General features: G+C 40.3%; 1 protein-coding gene across 1 annotated transcript in view; it reads left to right on the forward strand.

Moving 5' to 3' along the window:
* Window positions 1-691: 691 nt before the first annotated feature.
* LOC308279923 (protein NLRC3-like) overlaps window positions 692-20,269 on the forward strand; it is a gene marked incomplete at both ends in the record, with an annotated part of 48,289 nt that continues 28,711 nt past the window's right edge. Inside the window, one exon of the mRNA XM_080720144.1 lies at window positions 692-831. Within this exon, the coding sequence (XP_080576270.1) occupies window positions 692-831 (140 nt within the window). The remainder of the gene's footprint in view (window positions 832-20,269) is intronic.

Raw genomic sequence — 20,269 nt, forward strand, 5'->3', positions numbered from 1 at the left:
CTCAAACCTTTTGAAAAACGTTTTTGGGACATAAACAATATGACATAAATAGTCCATTTAATAGGACCAAGCTACTGTACTGTATATTACACAGTAATATAGTTAGTGATGTAACTTCATCAAGTGATCCAGAATGTTTTGTCCTCCTGGTGTCCAAACTGTGGAATGATCTCCTTTCCTTGTATCACTTATTGTACCTCACCCTCTCTTCCTTCATATTATTATCACCTATTCTTTGATACATGTTAATTATACCATGTAGATTTGTGTTGGTTACATCATGTTCACCTGTTATTTATATAGGCCTATACTGTTTGATTGTCCACTGATGTAACAATGTTATTTAGACAGCATGTTTTTAGAGGGGTCTTCAAAAGGGGGATCCGGGACCCCTAGGAAGAACCCTAGCTAGCATCCCTATTTTTGGTAGAATGATCAGCAAAAAAGTAGATCTACATGTTTACAACTACAATTGCAACCCATGAATAGCTGATCTACAAGCCCACAAAGCATCCCAGCACTACATGTCCTACAGGCACCATGTTGAGGACCAACACAGGTGTTTGATTTGTCTGATAGGCACAGAAGTAATATTCTGCGCCAATCAGAACACCTGTGTTGGTTTAACTGGGTTAAAGTGGTTCACTGTCTGAAAGTATTATAATCCAGTAGCACATAATTATGATATAAAATGGTCATCATCATCTACTGTATTTTCGTCAGGGTTCATCAGCAGAGATCAGCCTCTCCTGTTCCCAGCTGTGTCTCCATGAAGAGTGACGCGTCCAGAGGAGGACTTATTGACTTCAAATATGACACTACTGACCAGAGGTTTGAATTTATAAACAAATGATCGAAATGTGACCAAGCTAGTGTGACAGAAATACTGTTGTCAGATGCTGATTGCAGGGGTTAAAGTTTTAATGAGATCTGCGTATTGAGATGAAATGCCTCTTTGACAAAAATAGCAGATCTACAAGCTCATTGTGAGTTACTGTACATGTGTATAAGTCTCTTCCTCTGTTTAACACACTGCTGCTATAAGCACCATGTGGATGTAAAGCCAAACTCTACTACAGAAATAATTTTAAGATCTGAGTATTTGAATTGGCAAGACTAGCAACAGAATTCAACAGAACTTAATAAGCTGCTCCTATAAAATAAAGCATGGATTGGCACCCACTGTCACAGTGAAGGCAGTTGAGAACTTCAGGGAAACATTGAAGCAATAAGCCACGTGAGGGATGTGGTTACCTGGTATCTTATAGATACGAGGCACAGTCGAGTGTCTCCAACCCTCTCAGCCGTTATAAAATACAGGTAACCACATGCCTCACGTGGCTTATTGCTTTTCTAAAACGGTTATAATATGTGACTGAGGCTGGAGGAAACGTCCAAATGTCGGCAATTTTAAAAGTCAGAAAATGCGAAAATAAGATTGATTTAAAATTTTCTTTGTTTTTCGTTTTTGTATATAATTAACAGTTTGAATATAGAAGAGGGTTTTCATTCAATAAGATATCTTTGTTTAGGTCGGAATATGGCAACATTGTAGCAAAGTTGCCTTGCTTTGGGAGAGTTTTACTGCTGTTTTAGGAGGCGGAGAATGGAGCTCTTTAGATTTGCATAGCGATTTCACGGGAGCACGATTGGTTTAAGGAATGCATTGTCTCGTATTTCAGCACGCCCATACAGCGTGCTATCTGCTTGTAAACAGTCTAGACACAGTACTAACTTCATCTCGCTAATGTTAACGGTTTGCTGAAGACAGTATTCTGGAAGGATGTATTTTTTTATGTATACATCGTGATCTCAGTCGCTCTCGGACGCACAAAGAAAACGTGGAAAATCAAAGCAGCATGTTGAAAACGCTATGTCATCATGAGTACTTGTGCTGGCATTACAGGCGGCACGCTCACTCGTCTGTAGTGAAAATAAAAGATACAGTTTCGCTACTCACCAAAACAAAGACGGATTTGGGGAGTTGAAAGCCTACTTTACTTAGTGGGAACACTCAGAGTTCCCAACATCGCGACATCGTGTCTAAAATACACTTTTTTATCCAGATAACAGAATATTTCACCGGAAGGCAAAATGTGGTCAATGGACATTTCTATTGACAAGATCTGTAGAGGGCGGTGTGGAGTAACTAAAACCTCCGGTGAAAAAGTTTATTCTCTGGTAAAAAAGTGTATTAAAGTGTATTTTATACGTGAGGTGGGGGTTTGGGTTTTATGGGGCAACAAGTTTAAAATGTCCATAACTTCTTCAAATATGCTCCAATTTCAACAAATGATACATCATATGAAAGCTTAGATTCTGTACTTGGATAATCTGTACAACAAAGAAAAATTACCAATGCAGACATAAGGAACAAAGTACCAGACCTAGTCACATATGGCAACATGAAAAATATAGACATGTACGAATTAAAACTGTTCTATTTCACTAATAATTCTCTCATTTGCAAATCCCGCCCCATTCTGCCCTGTTACTATGGGGGTACAAATGACCCTGGGCAGATTGTTTTTATAGTGGCAGTGAATGGGGGGAGAGGGTATTTTCATTGCCTCATTATTGCAATTTAAAGTACCAAAGGAAAAACATCTACCGGTAGGTGATATTAATAAAAAGGGAAGGCAAGGGTCCAGTAGTTACATTGCAAAACAGGGGGTTTCCCCCGAAAATATATGTTTTAATTAGTTTAATCCCAGTGGGACAGAATCATCATGGCAGATTGTTTTTACATTGGAAATGAATGGGGGAAAAATATTTTTCATAGCCTCATTACAGCTATATAAAGTACCAAAAAAAAAACACATCTACGTGGTAAGGGAGGGGTCGATTTTTATTGTGGGGTGTTACTGGAGAAATTGTATAAGCCCTGATAATGCCATGACCCTCCCTCTCAATTGGGGGAAAAATCAATGACCCTCCTCTGGCATTAAAAAAAAAAAGATTGACCCTCCCCTAACAACATGACATTTACCACAGTAAAATTATGCCTAAAACCTTAACTTATTGTTAGGGCTGTCGAGACGATTAATCATACACCTAATTCCAGTTCACTGCGCAATGTAGTTCATTTCAATTAAGCTCTCACTCCAGTCAGCTGGTCTGAATGATAAAATGACATAATAGGCTATAGAATGGGTCTTCAGCCAAGCAGTTGTGATGAAAACGTAGTCCTGTGCTTTTATTGTCCTCACCTCAAATGAAACGCTGGATTATTTACTTTCTTCAAATTGACTGGATCCAACACACAAGGTAACATCCATGTCTTTATCCATCACAATGTTTTCACATCAGACAAAGTAGCCTAATCACTCAAACCTATGTGTGACCAAGTTTAACATCTTTATGAAGAAGTTAGAGTGCACTGTGAGATGAGACCTTTTTGTTTTTGGACAGATGCAACATCTCTAGCGAGCTCTCTCCTCTTTTTGCTTTTTGAGAGAGAGCGACTGCAGCGACACACACACACACGCACACGCACACACACACACGCACACACACACACGCACACACACACACACACACACACACACGCACACGCACACGCGCACACGCACACGCACACGCACACGCACACGCACACGCACACACACGCGCACACACACACACACACACACACACACACACACGGGGATGGGCGATATAAAGTCGGAAAAAATGTTCTGTCTTCTATCTGCAACACAGAAGCATAACCTGCGAGGCAGCGAACGGATTACAGAGGCACACGTGTGGGTATGGTAGCTGCCATACCTTGATTACAGGGGAAATAATAAAATTAACTTCTTAAAATAAATTCATCATGCTTGTTGCTAAGTATTGCCAACATGACTGGTGTATTGCATGCGTGCCTTCACACGTGCATGACAACAGCCATGTTGCCATACCTTAGCATTTGCAGAACTGACGCTGCTGGCGGGATATCGGAGGAGAAGTCCTCCTGGTGTCCAAACTGTGGAATGATCTCCTTTCCTTGTATCACTTATTGTACCTCACCCTCTCTTCCTTCATATTATTATCACCTATTCTTTGATACATGTTAATTATACCATGTAGATTTGTGTTGGTTACATGTTCGCATGTTATTTATATAGGCCTATACTGTTTGATTGTCCACTGATGTAACAATGTTATTTAGACAGCATGTTTTTAGAGGGGTCTTCAAAAGGGGGATCCGGGACCCCTAGGAAGAACCCTAGCTAGCATCCCTATTTTTGGTAGAATGATCAGCAAAAAAGTAGATCTACATGTTTACAACTACAATTGCAACCCATGAATAGCTGATCTACAAGCCCACAAAGCATCCCAGCACTACATGTCCTACAGGCACCATGTTGAGGACCAACACAGGTGTTTGATTTGTCTGATAGGCACAGAAGTAATATTCTGCGCCAATCAGAACACCTGTGTTGGTTTAACTGGGTTAAAGTGGTTCACTGTCTGAAAGTATTATAATCCAGTAGCACATAATTATGATATAAAATGGTCATCATCATCTACTGTATTTTCGTCAGGGTTCATCAGCAGAGATCAGCCTCTCCTGTTCCCAGCTGTGTCTCCATGAAGAGTGACGCGTCCAGAGGAGGACTTATTGACTTCAAATATGACACTACTGACCAGAGGTTTGAATTTATAAACAAATGATCGAAATGTGACCAAGCTAGTGTGACAGAAATACTGTTGTCAGATGCTGATTGCAGGGGTTAAAGTTTTAATGAGATCTGCGTATTGAGATGAAATGCCTCTTTGACAAAAATAGCAGATCTACAAGCTCATTGTGAGTTACTGTACATGTGTATAAGTCTCTTCCTCTGTTTAACACACTGCTGCTATAAGCACCATGTGGATGTAAAGCCAAACTCTACTACAGAAATAATTTTAAGATCTGAGTATTTGAATTGGCAAGACTAGCAACAGAATTCAACAGAACTTAATAAGCTGCTCCTATAAAATAAAGCATGGATTGGCACCCACTGTCACAGTGAAGGCAGTTGAGAACTTCAGGGAAACATTGAAGCAATAAGCCACATGAGGGATGTGGTTACCTGGTATCTTATAGATACGAGGCACAGTCGAGTGTCTCCAACCCTCTCAGCCGTTATAAAATACAGGTAACCACATGCCTCACGTGGCTTATTGCTTTTCTAAAACGGTTATAATATGTGACTGAGGCTGGAGGAAACGTCCAAATGTCGGCAATTTTAAAAGTCAGAAAATGCGAAAATAAGATTGATTTAAAATTTTCTTTGTTTTTCGTTTTTGTATATAATTAACAGTTTGAATATAGAAGAGGGTTTTCATTCCATAAGATATCTTTGTTTAGGTCGGAATATGGCAACATTGTAGCAAAGTTGCCTTGCTTTGGGAGAGTTTTACTGCTGTTTTAGGAGGCGGAGAATGGAGCTCTTTAGATTTGCATAGCGATTTCACGGGAGCACGATTGGTTTAAGGAATGCATTGTCTCGTATTTCAGCACGCCCATACAGCGTGCTATCTGCTTGTAAACAGTCTACACACAGTACTAACTTCATCTCGCTAATGTTAACGGTTTGCTGAAGACAGTATTCTGGAAGGATGTATTTTTTTATGTATACATCGTGATCTCAGTCGCTCTCGGACGCACAAAGAAAACGTGGAAAATCAAAGCAGCATGTTGAAAACGCTATGTCATCATGAGTACTTGTGCTGGCATTACAGGCGGCACGCTCACTCGTCTGTAGTGAAAATAAAAGATACAGTTTCGCTACTCACCAAAACAAAGACGGATTTGGGGAGTTGAAAGCCTACTTTACTTAGTGGGAACACTCAGAGTTCCCAACATCGCGACATCGTGTCTAAAATACACTTTTTTATCCAGATAACAGAATATTTCACCGGAAGGCAAAATGTGGTCAATGGACATTTCTATTGACAAGATCTGTAGAGGGCGGTGTGGAGTAACTAAAACCTCCGGTGAAAAAGTTTATTCTCTGGTAAAAAAGTGTATTAAAGTGTATTTTATACGTGAGGTGGGGGTTTGGGTTTTATGGGGCAACAAGTTTAAAATGTCCATAACTTCTTCAAATATGCTCCAATTTCAACAAATGATACATCATATGAAAGCTTAGATTCTGTACTTGGATAATCTGTACAACAAAGAAAAATTACCAATGCAGACATAAGGAACAAAGTACCAGACCTAGTCACATATGGCAACATGAAAAATATAGACATGTACGAATTAAAACTGTTCTATTTCACTAATAATTCTCTCATTTGCAAATCCCGCCCCATTCTGCCCTGTTACTATGGGGGTACAAATGACCCTGGGCAGATTGTTTTTATAGTGGCAGTGAATGGGGGGAGAGGGTATTTTCATTGCCTCATTATTGCAATTTAAAGTACCAAAGGAAAAACATCTACCGGTAGGTGATATTAATAAAAAGGGAAGGCAAAGGTCCAGTAGTTACATTGCAAAACAGGGGGTTTCCCCCGAAAATATATGTTTTAATTAGTTTAATCCCAGTGGGACAGAATCATCATGGCAGATTGTTTTTACATTGGAAATGAATGGGGGAAAAATATTTTTCATAGCCTCATTACAGCTATATAAAGTACCAAAAAAAAAACACATCTACGTGGTAAGGGAGGGGTCGATTTTTATTGTGGGGTGTTACTGGAGAAATTGTATAAGCCCTGATAATGCCATGACCCTCCCTCTCAATTGGGGGAAAAATCAATGACCCTCCTCTGGCATAAAAAAAAAAAAGATTGACCCTCCCCTAACAACATGACATTTACCACAGTAAAATTATGCCTAAAACCTTAACTTATTGTTAGGGCTGTCGAGACGATTAATCATACACCTAATTCCAGTTCACTGCGCAATGTAGTTCATTTCAATTAAGCTCTCACTCCAGTCAGCTGGTCTGAATGATAAAATGACATAATAGGCTATAGAATGGGTCTTCAGCCAAGCAGTTGTGATGAAAACGTAGTCCTGTGCTTTTATTGTCCTCACCTCAAATGAAACGCTGGATTATTTACTTTCTTCAAATTGACTGGATCCAACACACAAGGTAACATCCATGTCTTTATCCATCACAATGTTTTCACATCAGACAAAGTAGCCTAATCACTCAAACCTATGTGTGACCAAGTTTAACATCTTTATGAAGAAGTTAGAGTGCACTGTGAGATGAGACCTTTTTGTTTTTGGACAGATGCAACATCTCTAGCGAGCTCTCTCCTCTTTTTGCTTTTTGAGAGAGAGCGACTGCAGCGACACACACACACACGCACACACACACACACGCACACGCACACACACACACACACACACACACACACGCACACACACACACACACACACACGCACACGCACACGCGCACACGCACACGCACACGCACACACGCACACGCACACACACACACACACACACACACACACGGGGATGGGCGATATAAAGTCGGAAAAAATGTTCTGTCTTCTATCTGCAACACAGAAGCATAACCTGCGAGGCAGCGAACGGATTACAGAGGCACACGTGTGGGTATGGTAGCTGCCATACCTTGATTACAGGGGAAATAATAAAATTAACTTCTTAAAATAAATTCATCATGCTTGTTGCTAAGTATTGCCAACATGACTGGTGTATTGCATGCGTGCCTTCACACGTGCATGACAACAGCCATGTTGCCATACCTTAGCATTTGCAGAACTGACGCTGCTGGCGGGATATCGGAGGAGAAGTCCTCCTGGTGTCCAAACTGTGGAATGATCTCCTTTCCTTGTATCACTTATTGTACCTCACCCTCTCTTCCTTCATATTATTATCACCTATTCTTTGATACATGTTAATTATACCATGTAGATTTGTGTTGGTTACATGTTCGCATGTTATTTATATAGGCCTATACTGTTTGATTGTCCACTGATGTAACAATGTTATTTAGACAGCATGTTTTTAGAGGGGTCTTCAAAAGGGGGATCCGGGACCCCTAGGAAGAACCCTAGCTAGCATCCCTATTTTTGGTAGAATGATCAGCAAAAAAGTAGATCTACATGTTTACAACTACAATTGCAACCCATGAATAGCTGATCTACAAGCCCACAAAGCATCCCAGCACTACATGTCCTACAGGCACCATGTTGAGGACCAACACAGGTGTTTGATTTGTCTGATAGGCACAGAAGTAATATTCTGCGCCAATCAGAACACCTGTGTTGGTTTAACTGGGTTAAAGTGGTTCACTGTCTGAAAGTATTATAATCCAGTAGCACATAATTATGATATAAAATGGTCATCATCATCTACTGTATTTTCGTCAGGGTTCATCAGCAGAGATCAGCCTCTCCTGTTCCCAGCTGTGTCTCCATGAAGAGTGACGCGTCCAGAGGAGGACTTATTGACTTCAAATATGACACTACTGACCAGAGGTTTGAATTTATAAACAAATGATCGAAATGTGACCAAGCTAGTGTGACAGAAATACTGTTGTCAGATGCTGATTGCAGGGGTTAAAGTTTTAATGAGATCTGCGTATTGAGATGAAATGCCTCTTTGACAAAAATAGCAGATCTACAAGCTCATTGTGAGTTACTGTACATGTGTATAAGTCTCTTCCTCTGTTTAACACACTGCTGCTATAAGCACCATGTGGATGTAAAGCCAAACTCTACTACAGAAATAATTTTAAGATCTGAGTATTTGAATTGGCAAGACTAGCAACAGAATTCAACAGAACTTAATAAGCTGCTCCTATAAAATAAAGCATGGATTGGCACCCACTGTCACAGTGAAGGCAGTTGAGAACTTCAGGGAAACATTGAAGCAATAAGCCACGTGAGGGATGTGGTTACCTGGTATCTTATAGATACGAGGCACAGTCGAGTGTCTCCAACCCTCTCAGCCGTTATAAAATACAGGTAACCACATGCCTCACGTGGCTTATTGCTTTTCTAAAACGGTTATAATATGTGACTGAGGCTGGAGGAAACGTCCAAATGTCGGCAATTTTAAAAGTCAGAAAATGCGAAAATAAGATTGATTTAAAATTTTCTTTGTTTTTCGTTTTTGTATATAATTAACAGTTTGAATATAGAAGAGGGTTTTCATTCCATAAGATATCTTTGTTTAGGTCGGAATATGGCAACATTGTAGCAAAGTTGCCTTGCTTTGGGAGAGTTTTACTGCTGTTTTAGGAGGCGGAGAATGGAGCTCTTTAGATTTGCATAGCGATTTCACGGGAGCACGATTGGTTTAAGGAATGCATTGTCTCGTATTTCAGCACGCCCATACAGCGTGCTATCTGCTTGTAAACAGTCTACACACAGTACTAACTTCATCTCGCTAATGTTAACGGTTTGCTGAAGACAGTATTCTGGAAGGATGTATTTTTTTATGTATACATCGTGATCTCAGTCGCTCTCGGACGCACAAAGAAAACGTGGAAAATCAAAGCAGCATGTTGAAAACGCTATGTCATCATGAGTACTTGTGCTGGCATTACAGGCGGCACGCTCACTCGTCTGTAGTGAAAATAAAAGATACAGTTTCGCTACTCACCAAAACAAAGACGGATTTGGGGAGTTGAAAGCCTACTTTACTTAGTGGGAACACTCAGAGTTCCCAACATCGCGACATCGTGTCTAAAATACACTTTTTTATCCAGATAACAGAATATTTCACCGGAAGGCAAAATGTGGTCAATGGACATTTCTATTGACAAGATCTGTAGAGGGCGGTGTGGAGTAACTAAAACCTCCGGTGAAAAAGTTTATTCTCTGGTAAAAAAGTGTATTAAAGTGTATTTTATACGTGAGGTGGGGGTTTCTGAGTGTTCCCACTAAGTAAAGTAGGCTTCCATCAGATCCCTTACGCCGTCTTTGTTTTGTTGAGTAACGAACCGTATTTTATGTTTATTACATGCAGACGAGAGGGTGCGCAGCCGTTCCTCCCTCGTAAGGGCTCATTGGTGACATAGCGTCACGCGTCTCCTCCTCCTCCTCACGCACACACCGCTTGAATCGGTCGATGTTTATTAATTGTTTCACTGGCTTTAAGCATTAAATAAATAAACTGCTGAGAGACTCTGAACTCACTTACTCAGCGTTTACATTACAAATCATAGTAGGCTTCTGCTTAACACAGTAGCCTACGACCAAGAAGAAGGGGGAAAAAAAGAAAAGAAAAGCTGCCTTCTCTGTCCTGCGGGAAAAACCACAGATCTTCTCGTAATGGACAGCGTATCTCACATCTCAGCCTCTCGTCTGTGGTAAAAAATAAAACCCCGCCGCTCACGAACGCTTCTTACCTTTTGTGAACATTCTGTCCAAAAAGTAAAGGTCCTATACACTTCTCTCAACTGTTTACCTTTCAAGCGTGGAAGAAAATCCAATCAGCGTGTTGAAATAAAGAGTTTATATCGCTCATTTTGTCAGCCGGTGCATTATTTTCCCCACTATTATTCGTTGTGTATATACCACGTGACCAGGGGAGGTAGCGTGTCTAAAAACAAAGGACCGGCTGACAAAATGAGCGATATAAACTTTATTTCAACAAGCTGCTTCGATTTTCTTCCACGCTTATGAAGTAAACAGATGAGAGACCGGCATAGGACCTTTACTTTTTGGATATAATGTTCACAAAAGGCAAGAAGCGTTCGAGAACGGCGGGGCTTTATGTTTTACTACAGACGAGAGGCTGAGATGTGAGATACGCTATAGCGTTAGCTTCGCGCTAGCGCTGGCTGTTTATTATGAGAAGCTGCAGCCCATGAACGGACACGTTTCTCCGTTCTGTGTCCGAGCTAGAGTGCCCTAAAAAGTGTGTTTTGCAAGCCCGCCCGCCGCTTCCCACGTTCTTAGTACAAAACGTGCTGCAAAAGTGCTCTGTGTTGCTAATGCTCCCAAGAAAGAAAACGTGTAAATCCATTGATCCAAACTGTAGAAGACCGTGCTTCTGCTTTAGCTGTCTGCTTTATAGTCCAGTAATTTTAGGCCAAAATTAGGCTAAACCTAAAACAAATTGCAATAGTAGCAAACTCAACTGATTTTGTATCCTCAATATGTCCTTAGTGAGAGAAAAAAAGTCCCAAGGAATCCCATCAGGGGAAAGTTTTGAAAACGACCTACCTACCTTCACTTACTATACACTACAGTGTAAGTACTATTGCAATTTGTTTTAGGTTTTTTCATATAATGACTGGACTATTAGCTGTGTACAGCAGATGCTCCGCAAGCTTCGTAGCCGACGTTAAAGAGTACACTGTAAACACTTTCTTTTGTAATAGACTTTTTTTACACTGTAAAAACTTTTTCTTTTGTAATACACTATTTTAGTGAAAAATAATAACTACAAAAAGGAGAAAATGACAGGATGAGCATATAGGAGGGGAGGAGGTAGAAAAGACCACTGGCTACTATTTCTGACATGGCTGCAAGCACTATAGCACAATATATTACAACAGGTCTACTACTAAATTTAGTTTTAAATAATTGTAGTGGAATAAAAGTACATTTGAAGTTGACAGCTATACCACTGTGGGTGTGGTTTGACTTGGGGGGAGTGATTTAGGGGTGTAGGTAAGTACCTATTGTCCCTCCCATTGTCACACCCACTTCTGGCCACCTAGAGGTGTCAAAATGTTCCTTGCATTCAAATGGCTTTTTAAGCACTTTGGGTTTTATGGGGCAACAAGTTTAAAATGTCCATAACTTCTTCAAATATGCTCCAATTTCAACAAATGATACATCATATGAAAGCTTAGATTCTGTACTTGGATAATCTGTACAAAAAAGAAAAATTACCAATGCAGACATAAGGAACAAAGTACCAGACCTAGTCACATATGGCAACATGAAAAATATAGACATGTACGAATTAAAACTGTTCTATTTCACTAATAATTCTCTCATTTGCAAATCCCGCCCCATTCTGCCCTGTTACTATGGGGGTACAAATGACCCTGGGCAGATTGTTTTTATAGTGGCAGTGAATGGGGGGAGAGGGTATTTTCATTGCCTCATTATTGCAATTTAAAGTACCAAAGGAAACACATCTACCGGTAGGTGATATTAATAAAAAGGGAAGGCAAAGGTCCAGTAGTTACATTGCAAAACAGGGGGTTTCCCCCGAAAATATATGTTTTAATTAGTTTAATCCCAGTGGGACAGAATCATCATGGCAGATTGTTTTTACATTGGAAATGAATGGGGGAAAAATATTTTTCATAGCCTCATTACAGCTATATAAAGTACCAAAAAAAAAACACATCTACGTGGTAAGGGAGGGGTCGATTTTTATTGTGGGGTGTTACTGGAGAAATTGTATAAGCCCTGATAATGCCATGACCCTCCCTCTCAATTGGGGGAAAAATCAATGACCCTCCTCTGGCATTAAAAAAAAAAAGATTGACCCTCCCCTAACAACATGACATTTACCACAGTAAAATTATGCCTAAAACCTTAACTTATTGTTAGGGCTGTCGAGACGATTAATCATACACCTAATTCCAGTTCACTGCGCAATGTAGTTCATTTCAATTAAGCTCTCACTCCAGTCAGCTGGTCTGAATGATAAAATGACATAATAGGCTATAGAATGGGTCTTCAGCCAAGCAGTTGTGATGAAAACGTAGTCCTGTGCTTTTATTGTCCTCACCTCAAATGAAACGCTGGATTATTTACTTTCTTCAAATTGACTGGATCCAACACACAAGGTAACATCCATGTCTTTATCCATCACAATGTTTTCACATCAGACAAAGTAGCCTAATCACTCAAACCTATGTGTGACCAAGTTTAACATCTTTATGAAGAAGTTAGAGTGCACTGTGAGATGAGACCTTTTTGTTTTTGGACAGATGCAACATCTCTAGCGAGCTCTCTCCTCTTTTTGCTTTTTGAGAGAGAGCGACTGCAGCGACACACACACACACGCACACGCACACACACACACGCACACACACACACGCACACACACACACACACACACACACACACACGCACACGCGCACACGCACACGCACACGCACACGCACACGCACACGCACACGCACGCGCACACACACACACACACACACACACACACACACACACGGGGATGGGCGATATAAAGTCGGAAAAAATGTTCTGTCTTCTATCTGCAACACAGAAGCATAACCTGCGAGGCAGCGAACGGATTACAGAGGCACACGTGTGGGTATGGTAGCTGCCATACCTTGATTACAGGGGAAATAATAAAATTAACTTCTTAAAATAAATTCATCATGCTTGTTGCTAAGTATTGCCAACATGACTGGTGTATTGCATGCGTGCCTTCACACGTGCATGACAACAGCCATGTTGCCATACCTTAGCATTTGCAGAACTGACGCTGCTGGCGGGATATCGGAGGAGAAGTCCTCCTGGTGTCCAAACTGTGGAATGATCTCCTTTCCTTGTATCACTTATTGTACCTCACCCTCTCTTCCTTCATATTATTATCACCTATTCTTTGATACATGTTAATTATACCATGTAGATTTGTGTTGGTTACATGTTCGCATGTTATTTATATAGGCCTATACTGTTTGATTGTCCACTGATGTAACAATGTTATTTAGACAGCATGTTTTTAGAGGGGTCTTCAAAAGGGGGATCCGGGACCCCTAGGAAGAACCCTAGCTAGCATCCCTATTTTTGGTAGAATGATCAGCAAAAAAGTAGATCTACATGTTTACAACTACAATTGCAACCCATGAATAGCTGATCTACAAGCCCACAAAGCATCCCAGCACTACATGTCCTACAGGCACCATGTTGAGGACCAACACAGGTGTTTGATTTGTCTGATAGGCACAGAAGTAATATTCTGCGCCAATCAGAACACCTGTGTTGGTTTAACTGGGTTAAAGTGGTTCACTGTCTGAAAGTATTATAATCCAGTAGCACATAATTATGATATAAAATGGTCATCATCATCTACTGTATTTTCGTCAGGGTTCATCAGCAGAGATCAGCCTCTCCTGTTCCCAGCTGTGTCTCCATGAAGAGTGACGCGTCCAGAGGAGGACTTATTGACTTCAAATATGACACTACTGACCAGAGGTTTGAATTTATAAACAAATGATCGAAATGTGACCAAGCTAGTGTGACAGAAATACTGTTGTCAGATGCTGATTGCAGGGGTTAAAGTTTTAATGAGATCTGCGTATTGAGATGAAATGCCTCTTTGACAAAAATAGCAGATCTACAAGCTCATTGTGAGTTACTGTACATGTGTATAAGTCTCTTCCTCTGTTTAACACACTGCTGCTATAAGCACCATGTGGATGTAAAGCCAAACTCTACTACAGAAATAATTTTAAGATCTGAGTATTTGAATTGGCAAGACTAGCAACAGAATTCAACAGAACTTAATAAGCTGCTCCTATAAAATAAAGCATGGATTGGCACCCACTGTCACAGTGAAGGCAGTTGAGAACTTCAGGGAAACATTGAAGCAATAAGCCACATGAGGGATGTGGTTACCTGGTATCTTATAGATACGAGGCACAGTCGAGTGTCTCCAACCCTCTCAGCCGTTATAAAATACAGGTAACCACATGCCTCACGTGGCTTATTGCTTTTCTAAAACGGTTATAATATGTGACTGAGGCTGGAGGAAACGTCCAAATGTCGGCAATTTTAAAAGTCAGAAAATGCGAAAATAAGATTGATTTAAAATTTTCTTTGTTTTTCGTTTTTGTATATAATTAACAGTTTGAATATAGAAGAGGGTTTTCATTCCATAAGATATCTTTGTTTAGGTCGGAATATGGCAACATTGTAGCAAAGTTGCCTTGCTTTGGGAGAGTTTTACTGCTGTTTTAGGAGGCGGAGAATGGAGCTCTTTAGATTTGCATAGCGATTTCACGGGAGCACGATTGGTTTAAGGAATGCATTGTCTCGTATTTCAGCACGCCCATACAGCGTGCTATCTGCTTGTAAACAGTCTACACACAGTACTAACTTCATCTCGCTAATGTTAACGGTTTGCTGAAGACAGTATTCTGGAAGGATGTATTTTTTTATGTATACATCGTGATCTCAGTCGCTCTCGGACGCACAAAGAAAACGTGGAAAATCAAAGCAGCATGTTGAAAACGCTATGTCATCATGAGTACTTGTGCTGGCATTACAGGCGGCACGCTCACTCGTCTGTAGTGAAAATAAAAGATACAGTTTCGCTACTCACCAAAACAAAGACGGATTTGGGGAGTTGAAAGCCTACTTTACTTAGTGGGAACACTCAGAGTTCCCAACATCGCGACATCGTGTCTAAAATACACTTTTTTATCCAGATAACAGAATATTTCACCGGAAGGCAAAATGTGGTCAATGGACATTTCTATTGACAAGATCTGTAGAGGGCGGTGTGGAGTAACTAAAACCTCCGGTGAAAAAGTTTATTCTCTGGTAAAAAAGTGTATTAAAGTGTATTTTATACGTGAGGTGGGGGTTTGGGTTTTATGGGGCAACAAGTTTAAAATGTCCATAACTTCTTCAAATATGCTCCAATTTCAACAAATGATACATCATATGAAAGCTTAGATTCTGTACTTGGATAATCTGTACAACAAAGAAAAATTACCAATGCAGACATAAGGAACAAAGTACCAGACCTAGTCACATATGGCAACATGAAAAATATAGACATGTACGAATTAAAACTGTTCTATTTCACTAATAATTCTCTCATTTGCAAATCCCGCCCCATTCTGCCCTGTTACTATGGGGGTACAAATGACCCTGGGCAGATTGTTTTTATAGTGGCAGTGAATGGGGGGAGAGGGTATTTTCATTGCCTCATTATTGCAATTTAAAGTACCAAAGGAAAAACATCTACCGGTAGGTGATATTAATAAAAAGGGAAGGCAAGGGTCCAGTAGTTACATTGCAAAACAGGGGGTTTCCCCCGAAAATATATGTTTTAATTAGTTTAATCCCAGTGGGACAGAATCATCATGGCAGATTGTTTTTACATTGGAAATGAATGGGGGAAAAATATTTTTCATAGCCTCATTACAGCTATATAAAGTACCAAAAAAAAAACACATCTACGTGGTAAGGGAGGGGTCGATTTTTATTGTGGGGTGTTACTGGAGAAATTGTATAAGCCCTGATAATGCCATGACCCTCCCTCTCAATTGGGGGAAAAATCAATGACCCTCCTCTGGCATTAAAAAAAAAAAGATTGACCCTCCCCTAACAACATGACATTTACCACAGTAAAATTATGCCTAAAACCTTAACTTATTGTTAGGGCTGTCGAGACGATTAATCATACACCTAATTCCAGTTCACTGCGCAATGTAGTTCATTTCAATTAAGCTCTCACTCCAGTCAGCTGGTCTGAATGATAAAATGACATAATAGGCTATAGAATGGGTCTTCAGCCAAGCAGTTGTGATGAAAACGTAGTCCTGTGCTTTTATTGTCCTCACCTCAAATGAAACGCTGGATTATTTACTTTCTTCAAATTGACTGGATCCAACACACAAGGTAACATCCATGTCTTTATCCATCACAATGTTTTCACATCAGACAAAGTAGCCTAATCACTCAAACCTATGTGTGACCAAGTTTAACATCTTTATGAAGAAGTTAGAGTGCACTGTGAGATGAGACCTTTTTGTTTTTGGACAGATGCAACATCTCTAGCGAGCTCTCTCCTCTTTTTGCTTTTTGAGAGAGAGCGACTGCAGCGACACACACACACACGCACACGCACACACACACACGCACACACACACACGCACACACACACACACACACACACACACACACGCGCACGCGCACACGCACACGCACACGCACACGCACACGCACACGCACACACACGCGCACACACACACACACACACACACACACACACGGGGATGGGCGATATAAAGTCGGAAAAAATGTTCTGTCTTCTATCTGCAACACAGAAGCATAACCTGCGAGGCAGCGAACGGATTACAGAGGCACACGTGTGGGTATGGTAGCTGCCATACCTTGATTACAGGGGAAATAATAAAATTAACTTCTTAAAATAAATTCATCATGCTTGTTGCTAAGTATTGCCAACATGACTGGTGTATTGCATGCGTGCCTTCACACGTGCATGACAACAGCCATGTTGCCATACCTTAGCATTTGCAGAACTGACGCTGCTGGCGGGATATCGGAGGAGAAGTCCTCCTGGTGTCCAAACTGTGGAATGATCTCCTTTCCTTGTATCACTTATTGTACCTCACCCTCTCTTCCTTCATATTATTATCACCTATTCTTTGATACATGTTAATTATACCATGTAGATTTGTGTTGGTTACATGTTCGCATGTTATTTATATAGGCCTATACTGTTTGATTGTCCACTGATGTAACAATGTTATTTAGACAGCATGTTTTTAGAGGGGTCTTCAAAAGGGGGATCCGGGACCCCTAGGAAGAACCCTAGCTAGCATCCCTATTTTTGGTAGAATGATCAGCAAAAAAGTAGATCTACATGTTTACAACTACAATTGCAACCCATGAATAGCTGATCTACAAGCCCACAAAGCATCCCAGCACTACATGTCCTACAGGCACCATGTTGAGGACCAACACAGGTGTTTGATTTGTCTGATAGGCACAGAAGTAATATTCTGCGCCAATCAGAACACCTGTGTTGGTTTAACTGGGTTAAAGTGGTTCACTGTCTGAAAGTATTATAATCCAGTAGCACATAATTATGATATAAAATGGTCATCATCATCTACTGTATTTTCGTCAGGGTTCATCAGCAGAGATCAGCCTCTCCTGTTCCCAGCTGTGTCTCCATGAAGAGTGACGCGTCCAGAGGAGGACTTATTGACTTCAAATATGACACTACTGACCAGAGGTTTGAATTTATAAACAAATGATCGAAATGTGACCAAGCTAGTGTGACAGAAATACTGTTGTCAGATGCTGATTGCAGGGGTTAAAGTTTTAATGAGATCTGCGTATTGAGATGAAATGCCTCTTTGACAAAAATAGCAGATCTACAAGCTCATTGTGAGTTACTGTACATGTGTATAAGTCTCTTCCTCTGTTTAACACACTGCTGCTATAAGCACCATGTGGATGTAAAGCCAAACTCTACTACAGAAATAATTTTAAGATCTGAGTATTTGAATTGGCAAGACTAGCAACAGAATTCAACAGAACTTAATAAGCTGCTCCTATAAAATAAAGCATGGATTGGCACCCACTGTCACAGTGAAGGCAGTTGAGAACTTCAGGGAAACATTGAAGCAATAAGCCACATGAGGGATGTGGTTACCTGGTATCTTATAGATACGAGGCACAGTCGAGTGTCTCCAACCCTCTCAGCCGTTATAAAATACAGGTAACCACATGCCTCACGTGGCTTATTGCTTTTCTAAAACGGTTATAATATGTGACTGAGGCTGGAGGAAACGTCCAAATGTCGGCAATTTTAAAAGTCAGAAAATGCGAAAATAAGATTGATTTAAAATTTTCTTTGTTTTTCGTTTTTGTATATAATTAACAGTTTGAATATAGAAGAGGGTTTTCATTCCATAAGATATCTTTGTTTAGGTCGGAATATGGCAACATTGTAGCAAAGTTGCCTTGCTTTGGGAGAGTTTTACTGCTGTTTTAGGAGGCGGAGAATGGAGCTCTTTAGATTTGCATAGCGATTTCACGGGAGCACGATTGGTTTAAGGAATGCATTGTCTCGTATTTCAGCACGCCCATACAGCGTGCTATCTGCTTGTAAACAGTCTACACACAGTACTAACTTCATCTCGCTAATGTTAACGGTTTGCTGAAGACAGTATTCTGGAAGGATGTATTTTTTTATGTATACATCGTGATCTCAGTCGCTCTCGGACGCACAAAGAAAACGTGGAAAATCAAAGCAGCATGTTGAAAACGCTATGTCATCATGAGTACTTGTGCTGGCATTACAGGCGGCACGCTCACTCGTCTGTAGTGAAAATAAAAGATACAGTTTCGCTACTCACCAAAACAAAGACGGATTTGGGGAGTTGAAAGCCTACTTTACTTAGTGGGAACACTCAGAGTTCCCAACATCGCGACATCGTGTCTAAAATACACTTTTTTATCCAGATAACAGAATATTTCACCGGAAGGCAAAATGTGGTCAATGGACATTTCTATTGACAAGATCTGTAGAGGGCGGTGTGGAGTAACTAAAACCTCCGGTGAAAAAGTTTATTCTCTGGTAAAAAAGTGTATTAAAGTGTATTTTATACGTGAGGTGGGGGTTTGGGTTTTATGGGGCAACAAGTTTAAAATGTCCATAACTTCTTCAAATATGCTCCAATTTCAACAAATGATACATCATATGAAAGCTTAGATTCTGTACTTGGATAATCTGTACAACAAAGAAAAATTACCAATGCAGACATAAGGAACAAAGTACCAGACCTAGTCACATATGGCAACATGAAAAATATAGACATGTACGAATTAAAACTGTTCTATTTCACTAATAATTCTCTCATTTGCAAATCCCGCCCCATTCTGCCCTGTTACTATGGGGGTACAAATGACCCTGGGCAGATTGTTTTTATAGTGGCAGTGAATGGGGGGAGAGGGTATTTTCATTGCCTCATTATTGCAATTTAAAGTACCAAAGGAAAAACATCTACCGGTAGGTGATATTAATAAAAAGGGAAGGCAAAGGTCCAGTAGTTACATTGCAAAACAGGGGGTTTCCCCCGAAAATATATGTTTTAATTAGTTTAATCCCAGTGGGACAGAATCATCATGGCAGATTGTTTTTACATTGGAAATGAATGGGGGAAAAATATTTTTCATAGCCTCATTACAGCTATATAAAGTACCAAAAAAAAAACACATCTACGTGGTAAGGGAGGGGTCGATTTTTATTGTGGGGTGTTACTGGAGAAATTGTATAAGCCCTGATAATGCCATGACCCTCCCTCTCAATTGGGGGAAAAATCAATGACCCTCCTCTGGCATAAAAAAAAAAAAGATTGACCCTCCCCTAACAACATGACATTTACCACAGTAAAATTATGCCTAAAACCTTAACTTATTGTTAGGGCTGTCGAGACGATTAATCATACACCTAATTCCAGTTCACTGCGCAATGTAGTTCATTTCAATTAAGCTCTCACTCCAGTCAGCTGGTCTGAATGATAAAATGACATAATAGGCTATAGAATGGGTCTTCAGCCAAGCAGTTGTGATGAAAACGTAGTCCTGTGCTTTTATTGTCCTCACCTCAAATGA

This window comes from Nannobrachium achirus (assembly GCF_963921795.1).
Source record: "Nannobrachium achirus genome assembly, chromosome: 24".
Taxonomy (NCBI): domain Eukaryota; kingdom Metazoa; phylum Chordata; class Actinopteri; order Myctophiformes; family Myctophidae; genus Nannobrachium; species Nannobrachium achirus.